The following is a 20,542-nucleotide window of genomic DNA, read 5'->3' as shown; positions in this document are numbered from 1 at the left end:
ATGCTTGCTTATTTCACAGCTGCTTTATTACAGACATGGCTCCTGCTACACTCCTGGATATGTCATAAAGAAGCTGCAAATACAGGCTGAGATCTACTGCGTAACAAGCCATGACAGTGTATAATGTGCCCCACATGTGTCAGCCAGGGAGCAGCTACACTGGCATGGCTTATTCTGCCCTGCACATCCACTGACCTGTGTAGATCAGACTCTGTTCCCTGCCTTCCACATGACAGTGCGCATTATGTACTGTCATGACTTTTTCACATGCCCCCTGTTCTGTGATGTAGTAGTGGAAGACCAAGGAGCAGATTCACGTCACATTCAGTTTCAGGAACTGTCAGAATTACTAACGACACTATGGATGTTAGTGTTACAATTTATGAAGGCATGTCGAGGAGAATACTTTTTTATTTCCCTCGAGTATCCCTTTAAAGCCCCACTCCAGTTTTTTGGTTCACCACTGGAGTGATACTTAAAATCCAAGTCCCCTGCAGTTTGTGTGAAGCAAGGAGCCTAAGGTCACTAATCAATGTAAGTCTATGACAGCCTTGTTCTGGCTCTCATAAGCTTGCTTTGAGAGCTTGTGACGTAGCTTCTGCGTTCCGGACAGTCAGAAGCTGCACTCACAAGATGGCGCTGTGGGACCGGACCGGCACCGAACAATGGTGAAAACGCTGGAGAGCGCATATATGACTTGAGGCAGAGGACTTCGTCTTAAAGCATCACTCCAGCGGTTAAAAAAAACCAACAATGCTGGAGTGGTGCTTTAGAGTCAGTAGATTTATACACATTATAAGCCATGAGGCCTATATGTTGCTGACCCCAGCCTTAAGTGGCAATGGAGGGGACAGGATGTTATGTAATGATTGTGAAGTCTGTTTTGGATGTGAAGCTATGTCAGGAGGAACATTTTGTTACTACCACATACTATCTTCTTCAGTTTTAAATCCATTATGTTCCTTATATATTAAGAACCAATCAGATATATTTATATAGACGTGTGACCTGAATTAGAAAAGGAGGTAGGATACAGACATCTGTATGCTTGAGGAAGGGGGTGTATGTTCCAAAACTTAATGCATGTCATGATGCTATATCACTATCAGGGAAAAAAGAATATTGTGCATCAGGGCAAGGCTCTGTTCGATCAAGATAGTGGTGAAACACAGAGGGCTATGGTCTGCACATGGATTGAGTGAAGAATGGAGGATACCGTGACCCTCTGACTAGAAGTGTTAACCATAACAGAGATTTGTGACGATCTTTCTACATATATCAACAGATATATCTTCCTGTATATTTACTGAATCTATGGCACACGGCAGCCTGTCGTCACCTGGATGTGAAGGAAAAGGCAAAATAGCACCATTCTAGTTGGGAGAAAAGCTATGTGTCAGACTTATTGGGGAGCTAAGCCAGTGCTGTCCCCTTCATTCATGGGTTTTACATACAGTACAGACCAAAAGTTTGGACACACTTTCTCATTTAAAGATTTTTCTGTGACTATGAAAATTGTACATTCACACTGAAGGCATCAAAACTATGAATTAAAACATGTGGAATTATATACTTAACAAAAAAGTGTGAAACAACTGAAAATGTGTATTATATTCTAGGTTCTTCAAAGTAGCCACCTTTTGCTTTGATAACTGCTTTGCACACTCTTGGCATTCTCTTAATGAGCTTCAAGAGGTAGTCACCGGGAATGGTCTTCCAACAATCTTGAAGGAGTTCCCAGAGATGCTTAGCACTTGTTGGCCCTTTTGCCTTCACTCTGGGGTCCAGCTCACCCCAAACCATCTCGATTGGGTTCAGGTCTGGTGACTGTGGAGGCCAGGTCATCTGGCATACCTCCCCATCACTCTCCTTCTTGGTCAAATAGTCCTTACACAGCCTGGAGGTGTGTTTGGGGTCATTGTCCTGTTGAAAAATAAATGATGGTCCAACTAAACGCAAACCGGATTGAATAGCATGCCGCTGCAAGATGCTGTGGTAGCCATGCTGGTTCAGTATGTCTTCAATTTTGAATAAATCCCCAAGTGTCACCAGCAAAGCACCCCCACACCATCACTCCTCCTCCTCCATGCTTCACGGTGGGAACCAGGCATGTAGAGTCCATCCGTTCACCTTTTCTGCGTTGCACAAAGACACGGTGGTTGGAACCAAAGATCTCAAATTTGGACTCATCAGACCAAAGCACAGATTTCCACTGGTCTAATGTCCATTCCTTGTGTTCTTTAGCCCAATCAAATCTCTTCTGCTTGTTGCCTGTCCTTAGCAGTGGTTTCCTAGCAGCTATTTTACCATGAAGGCCTGCTGCACAAAGTCTCCTCTTAACAGTTGTTGTAGAGATGTGTCTGCTGCTAGAACTCTGTGTGGCATTGACCTGGCCTCTAATCTGAGCTGCTATTAACCTGCGATTTCTGAGGCTGGTGACTCTGATAAACGTATCCTCAGAAGCAGAGGTGACTCTTGGTCTTCCTTTCCTGGGGCGGTCTTGGTGTGTTTTCTTAAGCGGTCCTCATGTGAGCCAGTTTTTTTGTAACGCTTGATGGTTTTTGCCACTGCACTTGGGGACACTTTCAAAGTTTGCCCAATTTTTCGGACTGACTGACCTTCATTTCTTAAAATAGTGATGGCCACTCGTTTTTCTTTAGCTGCTTTTTTCTTCCATAATATAAATTCTAACAGTCTATTCAGTAGGACTATGAGATGTTTATCCACCAGACTTCTGCACAACACAACTGATGGTCCCAACACCATTTATAAGGCAAGAAATCCCACTTATTAAACCTGACAGGGCACACCTGTGAATTGAAAACTATTCCCGGTGACTACCTCTTGAAGCTCATCAAGACAATGCCAAGAGTGTGCAAAGCAGTCATCAAAGCAAGAGGTCCCTACTTTGAAGAACCATAAGACGCACTTTTTTTCCTCCAAATTTGGGAGAAAAGTGTGGGTGCGTCTTATGGTAGGGATGTAGCATGTGGGGAGGTGTTGTGAGTTCCGTTCATGGGCTCCATCCTGTGGTTGCAAATAGTATTTTTAGGAGTTCTGCTCTTGGGCTCCCTCTGGTGGTTTCAAGTGGAACTTAGCAGCTGCTTTCACTAATCGGTTCCCTGGCCTGGCTATTTAACTGGGCTTTGGGCTGTAGTGGATGCCAGCTGTCAATGTTCCTTCCTGTGGATTCAGTCCTTTCCTGGAAGTTCTCTGTTGGCCAGTCCATTTCAGCTTAAGATAAGTTCTGCTAGTTTTTGGGTGTTTCCCTGCCTATGACCTTTTGTTCAGTTTAAGTTATGTCTCTTTTGTCCAGCTTGTCATCATGAAATATTCCGGCTAGTTGGAAGCTCTGGGGTTGCAGATTTGCCCCTCCACACCGTGAGTCGGTGTGGAGGTTATTTTTGTAAACTCTGCGTGGACATTTAGTTTTTATACTGACCGCACAGTAGCCTTTTCTTTCTCTGTCTATTTAGATAGTAGTGGCCTCCTTTGCTAAAATCTAGTTTCATTTCTGAGTTTGTCATTTCCCTCTTCACTCACCGTCAATATTTGTGGGGGGGCTATCTTTCCTTTGGGGGTTTCTCTGAGGCGAGATAGTTTTCCGTTTCCATCTTCAGGGGTAGCTAGTTCTTAGGCTGTGAAGAGGCGTCTAGGCAGAGATAGGAACGCTCCACGGCTATTTCTAGTGTTGGTGTTAGGAGTAGGATTGCGGTCAGTAAAGTTACCACCTCCTCAGAGCTAGTACATTATTTGTTTTACCCACTAGGTCATTTCAGTGCTGCTCCGTAATCACGAAGTTATATTGGTGATTACTGTCTGTAGAGCTGCCACCTCCTCTGAGCTTGTCCATGATTGGTTTTACCCACCAGGTCATCTCAGTACCACTCCGTAACCACCAGGTCATAACAGGGAGGGGGGCAGCAGCAAGTGGGATCGCACTGTTATCCCACTTCAGGAGGCAGAAAAATGTCCCCACTGCCGGGAATCAGCTGCTGGGGAAACCACGTAGTCCCGATGATTAAGTGCAGTGAATATTCATTAGCTACTGCCCACCCACCTATCAGCTGAGCGGTGAGCCGGGAGCAGCAAATGAATACTGCACTTAAGCAGGGACACACATGGTTTCCTCAGCGCTGATTCCTGCAGCAGCTGGGGAGATCCGTGTGTCCGGGGGAGGAGGAGGCAGCAGCAGCAGGGTCCGGGGGAGAGGAGATCGCGGTGTACCTGCCTGGGCTGGAGCTGAGTGCTGTGCAGTGTGCACAAGGAGGACCTGTGATGATGTCAGAAGTGGGCGGTCTGGAGCATCACATGGCAGCACAGAGCCCTCCCTCTTCTTGACATCATCACAGGTCCTTCAGACTCCAACACTAGAATCTGCTGGCTTCCATTACCTGTGCTGTGGAAAGGCAACAAGAGGGAGGGCTCTGTGTGTGCAGTCATGGGATGCTTTTACCTCACCACAGGCTGGCTGCCACAATTAAGAGGTTAGTCTTTCCAAAACACAATAAAGCACCCTGCCACTCCTTTAGTGAACTATAACTCCCAGCATGTCATAGGATCTGCAGGACATGCTGGGAGTTATAGTTCTCCCATGGGATTTTAAAGCAGCACTCCAGTGTTATTTTGCAGTGCTGGAGTGGTGCTTTCAATATAAGCCCTGTGCCCCCATTCTTATACTCACCCTCCAGCATCTTCATATAGTACTTCACAGACACCACACTGGTCCCGCAGCTTCCAACATAATAACATACTATTATATATAATAACACCACATATAATAGTATGTTATTAAATATTTTACCACATTTTTTTGCTTCAAATATTTTTTTCCCTATTTTCCACCTCTAAAACCTGGGTGCGCCTTATAGTCCGGTGCGTCTTATAGTCCGAAAAATACGGTATATAACTCCACATGTGTTAATTCATAGTTTTGATGCCTTCAGTGTGAATGTACAATTTTCATAGTCATTTTCAAAGCAAAAGGTGGCTACATTGAAGAATCTAGAATGTAAGACATAACAAAAAAGTGTGAAACAACTGAAATTAAGTATATAATTCCACATGTTTTAATTCATAATTTTGATGCCTTCAGTGTGAATGTACAATTTTCATAGTCACAGAAAAATCTTTAAATGAGAAGGTGTGTCCAAACTTTTGGTCTGTACTGTAGGTTTGACTGGAGCCACTATAAAAGCCTAGGCTTGGATTAAGCTATAAAATGTCACATTTTAGGAAAAAAATGTGTCTGTCTTAGTATATTGTGTTATATATGTACACAAAGATGCTAGATTTTAATACTATGGAATGGCTGTAGAAAGATGCACATTGATGGGCTGCATCATGAACTGCTGATTTTATGGTCTCCTTTTTAAATACGGTAGATCTGTCTGCGCCATTATGGATGTCAAATTTACAAAAACTTGTCCAGATTTAAGGATCAGGATATTTTTTATGAATGTTTGTCAGCTATAAAAAATGATTGATATTACAAAGACGTTCGTGGACAATGACCTTCATGTGTCACTGTCTCCCAATACTGTGTAGTTTATTGTGGCGCAGTCACCCGGAGTACTTTTTATCCATTCACCCACATTGTTAATAGACAGTGCAGGCTGACTAAAGGTTTCATTTGATCCTTTTTTCCTATTTAGACAGCAATTTACAATGATACGTGTTTGTGCACAGGATCAAAAAGATATTTATTTGCTGGATTTAAACTGCATGTTGAAAGTAGAAGCTGACATAGTTTATCAGCAAAAATAATCATTCCATTTCCTGGTTGGAAGATGTCCCGATCATGTACAATGTAGCAGAAATATCAAAGATTTTATCACAATGTGAAATAAATTGTACTTGGCTTCTGAAGTGACAGACTTGTGTTGGCAACTGGGACTGCTTGACTTGCTGAATAGCGCGCTGGAAGTGTAACTGATGCCGTACTTTGCTTGTTTCTGTAACATCTGTAGATTTTTAATCTTGAATGTAATCTGCGTAATTGGGTGCGTTCGTAGGTAAGGGGATTAACCGTTTCACTGCCAGGAGAATTGTCAAACTTCTGCCATAACAAAACAAAGCTACGTTTTAATAAAAAAAAAAAAAAAAAATATATATATATATATATATATATATATATATATATATATATATATATATATATATATATTTTTTTTTTTTTTTTATTTGCCTGAAGGCAGATCTGCCTTAGGCCGGGGTCACACTTGCGAGTGTGATGTGAGAAACTGGTCCCGACCCCGGCCTTATTGTGAAAATGCCATAAATACTTTACAATCATCAACACCTTTGTGTAATTGGGTAAAATTCTGAACAGTAGTGCCTGAGATGCACAGTACTACCTAAAAATAAAGATGGGCACCATTCATACATACCACCCTGTCTGCAGGAGGAACCTTTTAGCGCTGCTGTGCATTTGGATCTGTATTCTGTCTGGTCATTATATGAAAATAGGTTTTACCTCTCCTTCCATGGCCATCAATGAGTCTTGATCTAAGTAATAATAATAATCTTTATTTTTATATAGCGCTAACATATTACGCAGCGCTTTACAGTTTGCACACATTATCATTGCTGTCCCCGATGGGGCTCCCATTGAACACCTGTGGAGAGATCTTAAAATTGTTGGGAGAAGGCACCCTTCAAATATGAGAGACCTGGAACAGTTTGCAAAAGAAGAGTGGTCCACAATTCCAGTTGAGAGGTATAAGAAGCTTGATGCCATGGTTATAGGAAGAGATTAATTGCAGTTATTTATTCCAAAGAGTGTGCAACCAAATATTAAGTTGAGGGTCCAACACTTTTGTCGAGCCCAACCTGTAGTGGATGGTGAGATATGGAGCCTGAAAGTCAAAAGTTCAAAACATGGTTACCCTTTTGCTCATCACTGTATGTCTAGAGCCAGGCCCTGATTAGTTTTTGGTCAGTCAGCTGAGGGAATCAAACCAGAGTGAATAGTGTTGGAGCTACAGAGTCAGAGTCTCAACTCCACAGGCGTTGTGCGCCAAGCTGCAAGTATCACTGACTGCTGTGGATGATAGCGGTTTTGTGTGCACAAACTGAGACTAGCTCAGCCATATCTGAGAACCCAGGGTCTGTATTATTGAAGAAAAAGATCCTTCATAGTGGCCTGACTGTGCCTGGAGATGAGCATTGCCTTTACTGCTCTGTGGGTCAGACGGGCTACATTATTGTGCCCACCCTGAGAAAGGACTGTTTTCGTTATTGAACATTTTTACTCAAGAAAAGCTGTTTTCTTAATGGTCAAAGTTTATGCCAGAAAATAAAACTTTATCCTGTTTGAGATGGAAATTCATGCCTGTGTGGACCTCAGCGGCTACCAAAGAGTGTGAATACCTACTATATATATATATTTTTTTATGAATCCTCCCTGAATCCATTAGTAAGAGATTTTGCAGTAGTGGACAACCCTTTTAAGTCCTATAGGTAAAAATGTGTTCAGTTTTGGAAATCTTTGATAACATAGTGGTGTGATTACCGTTATTGAAACCTATTAAATTTCCTCACAGGATTTATTGATAAATTCACACATGTTGCTGAAAACAAATGTATGGAAAAATAAAGAAGACATTGCTGATATATGTATTTGGGTTTTCCTTTTCAACGGAAATCACAATGCAATATCTGTCACCTAATGGACACCATGGATGACCCATAGTCCTCATTGACTCACAGTCCGGTGAGGGGTTGTTTAGACTTGTGGAAATGGCGCTGTATGCTGTGATATTTTCCTTGCCAATTATGATGGAGGCTCTATATGCAAACGTGCACATAGCCAGATATATGTGTGTCTTTGTGTTTATATATACACTACCTTTCAAAAGTTTAGGGTCACCCAGATAATTTTGTGTTTTCCATGAAAACTCATACTTTTATTAATCAAATGAGCTGCAAATTAATTGAAAATCTATTCCAGACATTGACAAAGTTCGAAAAAAAGATTTTTATTTAAAATAATAATTTTCTCCTTCAAACTTTGGCATTCTAGCAGTTAATTTGCTGAGGTAGTCTGGAGAAATTTCACCCCATGCTTCCAGAAGCCCCTCCCACAAGTTGGTTTGGCTTGATGGGCACTTTTTGCATACTATACGGTCAAGCTGCTCCCACAACAGCTCAATGGGGTTGAGATCTGGTGACTGTGCTGGCCACTCCATTACAGATAGAATACTAGCTGCCTGCTTCTTCCCTAAATAGTTCTTGCTTAATTTGGAGCTGTGCTTTGGGTCATCGTCCTGTTGTAGGATGAAATTGGCTCCAATCAAGCGCTGTCCACAGGGTATGGCATGGCGTTACAAAATGGTATGATAGCCTTCCTTATTCAAAAATCCCTTTTACCTTGTACAAATCTCCCAATATACCAGCACCAAAACAACCCCAGACCATCACATTACCTCCACCATGCTTGACAAATGGCGTCAGGCACTCTTCCAGCATTTTTTCAGTTGTTCTGCATCTCACAAATGTTCTTCTGTGTGATCCAAACACCTCAAACTTGGATTGTCTGTCCATAACACTTTTTTCCAATCTTCCTCTGTCCAATGTCTGTTCTTTTGTCCATATTAATCTTTTCCTTTTATTAGCCAGTGTCAGATGTGACTTTTTTTTTTTTGCCACTCTGCCCTGAAGGCCAGCATCCCGGAGTCGCCTCTTCTCCGTAGACTTTGACACCGGCATTTTGCGTGTACTATTCAATGAAGCTGCCAGTTGAGGACCTGTGAGGCATCGATTTCTCAAACTACAGACTAATGTACTTGTCTTGTTGCTCAGTTGTGCAGCGGGGCCTCCTACTTCTCTTTCTACTCTGGTTAGAGCCTGTTTGTGCCCTCCTCTGAAGGGAGTAGTACACACTGTTGTAGGAAATCTTCAGTTTCTTGGCAATTTCTCACATGGAATAGCCTTCATTTCTAAGAACAATAATAGACTGTCAAGTTTCACATGAGAGTCCTTTTTTTCTGGCCATTTTGAGAGTTTAATGGAACCAACAAAGGTAATGCTCCAGATTCTCAACTAGCTCAAAGGAAGGTCAGGTTTATAGGTTCTCTAATCAGCCAAACTGTTTTCAGCTATGCTAACATACTTGCACAAGGGTTTTCAAGGGTATTCTAACCATCCATTAGCCGCCTTACACAGTTAGCAAACACAAAATACCATAAGAACACTGGAGTGATGGTTGTTGGAAATGGGCTCTATATACCTATGAAGATGTTGCATTACAAACCAGACGTTTGCAGCTAGAATAGGCACTTACCACATTAACATACAGTGTATTTCTGAATCATTTAATGTTAGCTTGATTGGAAAAAACTGCTTTTCTTTCAAAAATAAGGAAATTTCTAAGTGATTGTTACTGTGTTAATTGCAACCTTTTTATGGATAGCTGAAACCTATACCATATCACTCTACAGATGTGACATTAGTCCTCATTCCTGGTTTAAAAGGAGCCAGTGTTGATCCTGCATGTATATGTTCTTGGTAACCACAAGACTACGAATAAGCATAAATCCCTTCCCGCCATATTCACACGTGCCCCACTCCCTTCATATACAGTGTCCAAGGCTATATACATGGAACACCTTCCCACAGTCCCCACCTCTGAGTGTCGGATCTTAGCAGTCTCCTTTTAGACGCCAAAGCCATCACTCAGTAGCAGAGATGGAGAGCGTTTAGTGCCTAAGCCCTAGGCTCTGTGCATCAGGTAACGCGTTTGGAACACTTGTGATTGCAGCACAATGGTGGTTTAATCTGACATTCTAGCTGATACTGTTAAAATACAGAGAGGTATGTTTAAACCCCTGTACAGACCCCACTCACCCATCTAACATTGTCTGCAGTTTTGTAGGGTCAAAACTTCTAACAGATTCCCTTTAATCTTTTCCTGACTTTAAGGTTACTTGTAAGATCACTATCAGCCGAACATTCATTCATCTGAATGCTATACGGATAAGCTTTTGGCTGATTATTCATGTGGATCCCATGGGAAAAGATGAAAATTGCCCAATTATTCTCTTTCTCAATATCATCTGTTGGAAAAGATTCTGGAGAACCCCATACAAATTAGATGGTCTGGCTAAGCTGACTTTTATGTAATATGGCCCGAAGGCAAACAGAGGTTCACCGTAGCCAATTTTATAGGAGTCAATTAAGCCATTGTTATGGGGGGGTTTTGCCAGTGATTTTAAATGTAAACTTTACTTTTTAGTAATGCTGTATGAGTGATAATAAGTAAATATGTTAAAAGTTAGAGTGTAAGATTTATTATCGTGGATAGATCACTGTACAGAGCTGCTTAATATTACACTGCCATGTAACGAATGAGGGAAACTCATTTTCATCAAATTCTAAAATATGTTGCAGGTTTTTTTTTACCGTGTCCCTCTTCTTTTGAATTGCCTTTTGGTTAATCTCTGACTTTGGACCTCTGAAGATCACTGTCCTTATTGTGCAGTATTAGTTTTTCGTAGTACTTGCGCTTAGGTTCATTTCTCAGTAGCTGTTTGGTCCAGAGGTTTGATCACCTTGCATATACAGTGTACACATGTACAGTCACATAGAAGTGCTCAGTCACTGTGTAGCTGAAGAGACTACACTACCCTATAGACTATTCCAGCAACCAGTATTTAAAGGGCTGGGATAGTTTCAACATTTTTTTCTTTATATAGAAAAGTCCAGTTTATAAATGTATTTTAAATATCGGTTCATCACAATTTAAAAGATCTATAATTGCCATTCTTCAATAGGTCATGTAATGTGCATTTTGGGAGACCTAGTGGATTTATTTCTTCTTTGCTTATCTTAAAGGCTGTGGACAACTTTGACTTCGAAAAAATATTTCTACATCTACTTAGTTATTCTGCAATCTTCATTAAATCATTCATTCCAAGTCAGATCCCCTGATATGCAGTTTGCAGTTAGATTCAAGTTTCAATTTTTTTCCTCTTCTGGGAATGTCTGTTATAGTAATACAGGTTAGATATGAGGTGTGTGTGTATCAATACGAATGCCTTCATGATAGCTCTTTCATTAGCGCAGTTTCCATCAGCATCTATTTTTTCTCCATGTTCTTTTCTATAGCCTGTTTTCTCTATCCCCCCTTGTTTGTAAATATCTTCTTCCCTCTCCATTCTGTGGGGATCTGTGTGCACCTCCTCCTGCTATCTCTGACACTGAGAGCAGAGAGCCATCAGCACCAAGAGCAGAATCTCTGATGGACTTGTTACACTTTTGCAGAGTACTCAGCTAGAATGAGTAAAGGACTTAAAGATGCTCCGCAGCAGCAAAATGGTAAAACATGTTTTATGAAAGTTTCTTAACTTTGCATGTAGGAGGCAAATGAACATTAAAAAATTCTGTGAAAAGCTGTCCAACATTGGAAGAGATTTGGGCTATTTAGTAAGTTTGTGTCCCTTTTTAGCAGAAAATAGATCATACTGTCTCTATTGATGGATGGCTGCAAAAACCTACATCCTACAAACCTAAACACCCCTTTAAAAGCTTTGATTTTAGCTTAGGTTGTGTAAATTATAGTGATCTATCATGGGTTCCAATGAAAGAGTAACAGGTCTGCTTTATGGTATAAATTACTTACAATATGTGATTAAAGCGAACATGCCATCAGATTCAAGCTGTCTGAACCAAGAATAGCATGAATCCGGCATTGGTTTGTTTGGTTCTAGCCAGACATGTTGTACTCTGAAGTGCTGCAGCCTTTGATAATTATTGCTGTTCAAAGGATGTTTAACTATGACTCATCCAAGGTAGATTACCGGTGTCTCCTTGTCTCCTCCCTGACCCGATCCCTTTGACTATATCCACACACTGGGAGAGATCTGTCAGTCACCCGGAGGTGTGCCAGGAGAAGGCGGCTGGGGACTTGCCCCCGACTAGTCAGCTGAGTCACATTCAAAGGCTTTTCAAAGTATGTGTTCTCTGAAACGCTGCAGCACTTCAGAGAGAACCTGCCTGGCTGCAATCACGCCAACCAGTACCTGATCCATGCTGCCAATTGATATATTTTTACATTTTCAGTTACCTATATCCCGATGGACGAAGCTACAATCCGGACTTGACAGGTCTATGTGAGCCCACGCCACATGATCACATCAAAGTAACCCAGGTATGTGTTCTCATTTCTGCTTTCATTTGCTATCAGGGAGCTTTCCATCTATTGATTCAATGTTATTTGGCAGAGGTTTTATGAATTCTATTCTATGAGAGATCATAGAACCACACCAGAATTTTGGTATCTGTTATAAAGTCTAGCATTAACTTCTTACACTTAGACTTCATCAGTTGATACAGAATTTCCAACTATCAATCTTATTTCATTTTTCTATTGTACATTTTCGAAAATCTGGTAAATTTGTTAATTACTACAATCATGGCCGAATTTGTTGGTATCCTTGAAATTGTTCGAGAAAATAAAGTATTTGTCTCAAAAAATTATTGTAATTACTCTAGTTTTGTTATGCACATGTTTATTTCCTTTGTGTATATTGGAACAGCACAAAAAAAACCTAAAAAGGCAAATTGGACATAAGCACAAAACCCCCAAAATGGACCAGACAAAAATGTTGGCACCTTTCCAAAATTAAGGGTAAACAACTTTGTTTCAAGCATGTGATGCTCATTTCAACTCATTTATGGCAAGTAACAGGTGTGAGCAATATGACTATCACACCTAAAGCCAGATAAAAAGTGGAGAAGTTTACTCAATCTTTGCATTGTGTGTCTGTTTGTGCCACACTAAGCATGGAAAGAGAAAGGAGAGAGAGGAGAAGAGAACTGTTTGAGGACTTGAGAACCAAAATTGTTGAAAGATATCAACAATCTGAAGAGTGCAAGTCCATCTCCTGAGATCTTGATGTTCTTTTGTCCATGGTGCACAATATAATCAAGAAGTTTGAAACCCATGGCACTGTGGCTAATCTCCCGTCCCTGGATGTGGACGGCAGAGAAAAATTGATGAAAGGTTGCAACTAGTGATGAGCGAGTGTGCTCATTACTCGGATTTTCCGAGCATGCTCGGGTGTTCTCCGAGTATCTCGGGCATGCTCGTAGATTATGATTTTCAGCTGCTAGACAACCCGAACACATGCAGGGATTGTCTGTTTGTTAGGGAATCCCCACATGTATTAAGGCTGTCTAGCAGCTGTAAATCCTGCAGCTGCGGGGACTCAAACATAATCTACGAGCATGCCGAAGATACTCGGAGAACACCCGAGCATGCTCGGGAAAACCCATGTAACAAGCACACTCACTCATCACTAGTTGCAACACGGGATAGTCCGGATGGTAGATCAGCCGCTCCAATCAAGTTCTAAAGAAATTCAAGCTGTCCTGCAGGCTCAGGGGTCATCAGTATCAGCACAAACTATCTGTAGACATTTGAATGAAATGAAACGTTAAGGCAGGAGACCCAGAAGGAACCCACTTCTGACACAGAGACCTTAAAAAGCTAGACTACAGTTTGCTAAAATGTACGTGAATAAGCTAAAATCTTTCGTGGAAAGCATCTTTTAGACAGATGAGACCAAGATAAAGTTTTTTGGTAATGCACATCATTGTACTTCTTACTGAAAATGGAATGAGGCCTACAAAGAAAAGAATACAGTATCTACTTTCAAAAATGGTGGAGGTTCAAAGATGTTATGGGGTTGTTTTGCTGCCTCTGGCAATGTGTGCTTTGACTGTGTGCAAGGCATCATAAAATTTGAAGATTACCAATGGAGCAGATTTTGGGTCTCTATTTAGTGCCCACTGTCAGAAATCTTCATTTGCGTCCTAGGTCATGGGTTATCCAGCAAGACAATGACCCCAAACATTCTTCAAGAAGCTCCCAGAAATGGATGAAAACAAAGCGCTGGAGAGTTCTGAAGTGGCCAGCAATGAGTCCTGATCCAAATCCCATTGAACATCTGTGGAGAAATCTTATAATTGTTGGAAGAAGGCACCCTTCAAATATGAGAGACCTGGAGCAGTTACCAAAAAAAAGAGTGGTCTAAAATAGCAATTGAGACGTGTTAGAAACTTGTTGATGGTTATTGAAAACAATTGCAGTTATTTATTCCAAAGTGTGTGCAACTAAATATTAAGTTGAAGGTGCCAACAATTTTGTGTGGCCCATTTTTGGGGTTTTGTGTGTAATTATTTCCAATTTGTCTTCTGCTTTTTTGTGTTGTTCCAATACATACACACAAAGGAAATAAACATGTGTATAGAAAACATGTTTAATAGTAATAATTTTCTGCGAGAAATACTCCATTTTCTTGAGCAATTTCTGGAGTGCCAACAGTTTTGGCCATGGGCCGTATATGTAAGATTACAGCTTCCTCATAATAAGAGTCAATTAGGACTGGTAGTGAATGACAGCATGAATGGTCTTGTATAGAATTGTGACACGGAGACTCTGGAGCAGCGGTACCTTCTGATTGTTCCTTCTTGACCATGCTATGCCTATCATCCATGACCTCTGTGTGCATGTTATATTTCGTAATGTGTAAAACTACGAATCAAGAGTTGGTTTGGATCAGCAAGGTAAGAGGTAATAAATTAAAATATAACCGTTAGTGATATTTAAAAGAGACCCTCAGTTTCTAAGACTAAAGGTACCGTCACACTCAGCGACGCTGCAGCGATATAGACAACGAGCCGATCGCTGCAGCATCGCTGTTTAGGTCGCTGTAGAGACGTCAAACACAGCAGCTCCAGAACGATGCAGGAGCGATCCTGTGACGTAACGGTGACTCACTTATCGTTCTCACAGGTCGTTAGCTCCATGTAAAACATTGCTGACATCGTTGCTTTTGCTGTCAAACATGACGATACACGCCGACCTGACGACCAAATAAAGTTCTGGACTTCTAGCTCCGACCAGCGATATCACAGCGGGATCCAGATCGCTGCTGCGTGTCAAACACAACGAGATCGCTAACCAGGACGCTGCAACGTCACGAATCGTTGTCGTTCTCGTTGTAAAGTTGCTCAGTGTGAAGGTACCTTAACTCTCACCAGATTTCTGAGATGATACTCATAGATTAGAAACAGATCAAGACCCTCTGCTGTTCAAAAAATTTGAGGATACTATTTGGAAGTAGGAAAGGGGGGCAAATTCATTGCCACACATTATCACACCATCAAAAGAACCTAAGATCCATGCTGTCCATGCCCCATAGTTCTAATCTATGAACATCATTTCAGAAGTTTGTTCCTATTTATTTACCTGCTGACTTATCGTTTTTATGCTGTACCCTATTGTGTATGAGGACACAGTTTCTACTGTTCCACATACCAAATCACAATATTGCTGGTGTACGTTTCATGTTATTTTATGTATATATGTCTAATATTTAGTCCTTGAGCCTGAGGGTCTCTTTTTTAAATATTATCATTAAAGGTTATATTTTAATATATTACCTTCTACTGTACCTTGCTGATCCAAAACCTGTTATATTTCGGTATCATTTAATTAATGTTTGCCTATTTTAGTTTTTAACAGTAGATCTATTTTTTTTCTTTTATAAAACTAGAAGATTGGGAATCTAGCTCAATGTATCATACCTTCAACTTCAATAATGGTGGAGCTAAAGATTTCACAGAAATCCCTCAATTTTAAAATTTTAACATTAAAGGATCAGGTTTGCCGGCAAAATGCATCTTTACTTGTTGAGAGGCCCCTCTGACATGTAACAAGTTCATTATTCCTTTAATGAATCCTATTGAGTGTTTGGTTGTGCTATTTTATTGAGAGAGCCCAGTGCTGACCAATTTATGAAATGTTTTAAAATCTTTTGAGGAACGTTTCTCCTTGTGGAGAGTGCCAAGCCAGTGTAAGGACACTTATAGGCCATGTAATGCTCCTCTGTGGCAGGGTTTGTTAAAGAGCTGATATTGATTCTTATAATTGCTACTTTCAGTCAGTGGCGTTAGAGTTCCTGTTCACTTCCTCTCTGAAGAATATATTTACGTTTAAATTCCCAGGGAGCATTACATGGCCTATAAAGCTCCTTATGCCAGTTGGCAATCTCCACAAGTAGAAGCATCCCCGCTTAGACCTCGTTAGGGGCCTCTCAGCTAGCAATCATACCTCCTGCTTTGCAGATCAAACCTCATGCTTTGCACTGTTGAGGGGCAAGATCCACAAAACACTGGTCTCCATATGGAGTGTATGATTTGCTTTTTTATCTTAAATTATTTGAGAATGCTCATTAAAGGGAATTTTTGAGCATCATAACACAACACGAACTGTTTATATGTTAATGTAGTTCTTACAACGACAAGTCCAGTAATACCTTTTCGTGGCCAGTCCGTTCCTCCATTACTGAGAAAAACGCATTTGAATTGATATGTGCATAGCTACTGTAGACCTGAAACCATTATCACTCCGGCTATGATGTTAAGATGTTGTTTGCTTATTTTAAGCCCTTAACACCTTTATTTGGGGTTTTAGATTAATCATTACTTGATAGTTATTGTTAAGTTTCTTTTTTTGTATTCCTATCTTGACAATTTTTCACTTCCAGGAACAATATGAATTGTACTGTGAAATGGGCTCAACGTTTCAGCTGTGTAAAATATGTGCAGAAAATGACAAAGATGTGAAGATTGAGCCCTGTGGGCACTTGATGTGTACTTCATGTCTCACGTCTTGGCAGGTACTGTCATTACACATTACATTGTAGCGTTGTCATTTTATATTAGCAGGTGTGTTATTGTTATTTCTTAACGCCTCACTTTTACGTTGTTAGAAGGTTCCTTTTATATTGAAACCTTGACTGTAATGACTGAGGGAAACAGATTTTCTAATTGAATGAGAATTCGAACAACTCTTCACAGTACTCACAGTACAGGTTCTACTTCAAATATCTTATGAACTCTTCGGCTACACACATGGTAAAAATTGTTGGTACCCCTCGTTTAATGACAGAAAAACCCACAATGGTCACAGAAATAGCTTGAATCTGACAAAGTAATAATAACTAAAAAATCTATGATAATGAACAAATGAACATCAGACATTGCTTTTCAACCATTCTTTCACAGAATTAAAAAAAAATAAATAAAACTCATGAAATAGGCCTGGACAGAAATGATGGTACCCTTAACTCAATATTTTGTTGCACAACCTTTTGAGGCAATCACTGCAATCAATCAATTCCTGTAACTGTCAATGAGACTTCTGCACCCTTATAACAGGTATTTTAGCCCACTCAAGAGCAAATAGCTACAGTTGTCTCATGTTTGAAGGTTGCCTTTTCCAGACGGCATGTTTCAGCTCTTTCGAAAGATGCGCAATAGGATTTAGGTCAGGGCTCATAGAAGGCCACTTCAGGATAGGCCAGTGGTTTCCCCTTAGCCATTCTTGGGTGTTTTTAGCTGTATGTTTTGGGTCTTTATCCTGTGTCAAGACCCATGACCTGTGACTGAGACCAAGCTTTCTGACACTGGGCAGTACATTTCTCTCTAGGATCCCTTGATAGTCTTGAGATTTCATTGTACCCTGCACAGATTCATGACACCCTGTGCCAGATGCAGCAAAGCAGCCCCAGAACATAACAGATCCTCCTACATGTTTCACAGTAGGGACAGTGTTCTTTTCTTGATATGCTTCATTTTTCCGTCTATGAACATAGAGCTGATGTGCCTTGCAAAAAAGTTCAATTTTTGTCTCATCTGTCCATAGGACATTCTTCCAGAAGCTTTGTGGATTGTCAACATGTAGTTTGGCAAATTGCAGTCTGGCTTTTTTGTTTTTTTTTCTCAACAATGGTGTCCTCCTTGGTCATCTCCCATGAAGTCCACTTTGGCTCATACAACAACAGATGGTGCGATCTGTTCCTTGAACTTGAAGTTCACCTTTAATCTGTTTAGAAGTTTTTCTGGGCTCTTTTGTTACCATTCGTATTATCCGTCTCTTTGATTTGTCATCAATTTTCCTCCTGCAGCCACGTCCAGGTAGGTTGGCTACAGGTCCGTGGATGTTAAATTTTTGAATAATATGTGCAACTGTAGTCACAGGAACATCAAGCTGCTTGGAGATGGTCTTATAACTTTTACCTTTATCATGTTTCTCTATAATTTTCTTTCTAATCTCCTAAGACCATTCTTTCCTTCGCTTCCTCTGGTCCATGTGACCAAACAGCACAGTGACACAGTATCTGTAGCCCTATATACAAGCCCACTCACTGATTCCAAGATTGTAGACACCTGTGATGCTAGTTAGTGGACTCACCTTGATTTAACATGTCCCTTTTGTCACATTATTTTCAGGGGTACCATCAGTTCTGTCCAGGCCTATTTCATATTTTAAAAATTCTGTGGAAGCATGGTTGAAAAGCAATGTCTGACTTTCATTGTTCATTATCAAAGATTTTTTGGTCATTATTACGTTTGTCAGATTCAAGTTATTTCTGTTACCATTGTGGGTTTTTCTGTCATTAAACGCGGGGTACCAACAATTTTTACAACGTGTGTATGAAAAGGAACTTACAGAAATTAACTTTTCTTACAAAAAAACATACATTAAACAAATATAATCTTTGCCTCTCCCCCCAAAAAAACATAGAAAGTACTAGAAAACGTTGGATGGTTCTGTCTCTAATCCTAATTTTCAGAATGGCCATTGAGTGTAATACAATAATGCTAAAATGAACTTAAAGGTCCCATCTCCTATATTCATAACATATCCATAGGTTATGCCATAAATGTATAGTATATGCGTATCCCATCAATGGGACCTGAAACTATAATGAGAACTGGCCCTAATGTGCACAAAGCGGCTCTGTTCGCAAAATAAATGCCAGAGATATTACAGTATGGGAATTTTCTTTACTGTAAAAGGAGCGTGGAGTGTATACAAATGTAAAGTAGGAGATTTGGGAAAGTTAGTTTTAAATTTCGTCTATCCCTTAACTCTTCCAATTTTGCATGATGCTCAGGGACATATGGGATAGCTCAATACTAGTCACAATAAAAAGTAGGTACGGTAGATGCCAAAGGCTATTTAAGGAGGTATAAAGGGGAAAATAAACCGTAACACATTGGTTTATGGCAGTGATGGGCAACCTTTTGAGATTGGTGTGTCAAAATTCGCCAAAAAAACAAACATAACTTGGGGGGTGTGTCACCTTGATAAAAAAACCATAATTTTGCGACATGTATAGTTTAAATAACAAATATGTATAATTATAATTATTTAACTTACCTGCTTAGTGACTTCTTTGTTCATCTGTCAGTTGGTTTCTTTTGTTGGTCTTGCTATTATTTAACTTGTGTGGGGTGCCGTGAACTAAGATAAGTGAGGGGGAGGGGGAATTCTTGTGATGGCGAACCTGTGGCACTCCAGCTGTTGCAAAACTACAATTCCCATCATGTCTTTACAGCCAAAGCTTTTGCTTGGAATGGCCAGGCATGATGGGAATTGTAGTTTTGCAACAGCTGGACTGCCACAGGTTCGCCATCACTAAATTTAGTGACTTTTTTGTTGCTGAATTTCACTAGCTAAATGTTCAATTGAAGGTTGGTATTTTGTACACTTCAAGCCCAAGCAAGCGCTACTAAGTTCATCTGTCAATCTGTTTCTTTTGTTGGTTTTGATATTATTTAATGCTGAGAATAAGGTCTCACAAAAGTAGGTAGAGGGAAAAATAGTGAGTAAAGCCATTGCTATATTTTTCAGGGTGCTAAAAGTGTCTGGTAACCTATTCCAGGCACTCCAAATTTCCTGTTCATAGTGGCACTCCTCTTGATTCTCCAAGCGGCACCTTTCTAGATTCTCAAGCTTTGACCTCAAGTCAACAAACACCTGAGCCCAGATGCTGTCCTGAAATTCTGCAAGTTGCATCTCCAAATCATCAATTTGTATCCACTGGAAACCATTTAATTCCAAACTACTGTAGACTACTACATCAGGATACTTAATTATTTTCATGGTCTGTTCTAGGCTTCTAAATTGATGAAATCTATCACTGAACTGGTCAAGTAACGAGTCTAAAACATGCTGGTATATGCAAGGGTTCCATTTCATTTTGTACAGCTGCACTGGCCTTCTCAAAATACTTTGTTACTCGAGGAAAATACTTAAAATTTTCAAGCGAGATGTAGAAACTAAAACTTATAAGTTTACTTTCAAAAGCTTTTATGTATCCAAACATAACGTCAATACTTTTGCCAAAACCTTGTAGCTTTAACTTCAGTTCATTAATATGAACAGAGAGATCTGTAAAAAACATCAGGTTGTTGACTCACGTAGAATCATAGAGCTGAGGAAAGTTTCCCAGATCCTTATCCTCAAGAAATACCTTAATTTCTTCAAAACACTCCACAAAGCGCTCAAGAACTTTGCCTCAGCTCAGCCATCTTACATTATTGTACATCAGCAAGTCCACTGTAGGTGGAATCAACCTCCAGTAAAAGTGCAGAAAATTCTCGCTTGCGAAGGGGGCGAGCAGCTATTAAATTAACTATTTTTGTAACAACTGACATTAAGTCGTTTAAGTCAGTGAATCCTGCT

At 40.3% G+C, this 20,542-nt stretch overlaps 1 protein-coding gene across 1 annotated transcript in view; it reads left to right on the top strand.

The window, feature by feature from the left end:
- The window catches only part of CBLB (Cbl proto-oncogene B), a 232,258-nt gene that overhangs the window by 139,915 nt on the left and 71,801 nt on the right, over window positions 1–20,542 (top strand). The window contains exons 7-8 of the mRNA XM_077296804.1: window positions 12,061–12,148; window positions 16,554–16,685. Of these exons, the coding sequence (XP_077152919.1) occupies window positions 12,061–12,148; window positions 16,554–16,685 (220 nt within the window). The remainder of the gene's footprint in view (window positions 1–12,060; window positions 12,149–16,553; window positions 16,686–20,542) is intronic.

The sequence above is a fragment of the Ranitomeya variabilis genome, chromosome 3, assembly GCF_051348905.1.
Source record: "Ranitomeya variabilis isolate aRanVar5 chromosome 3, aRanVar5.hap1, whole genome shotgun sequence".
Taxonomy (NCBI): Eukaryota; Metazoa; Chordata; class Amphibia; order Anura; family Dendrobatidae; genus Ranitomeya; species Ranitomeya variabilis.
Note: the sequence above shows the minus strand (reverse complement) of the source record. Positions and strands in the feature narration are given on the sequence as shown.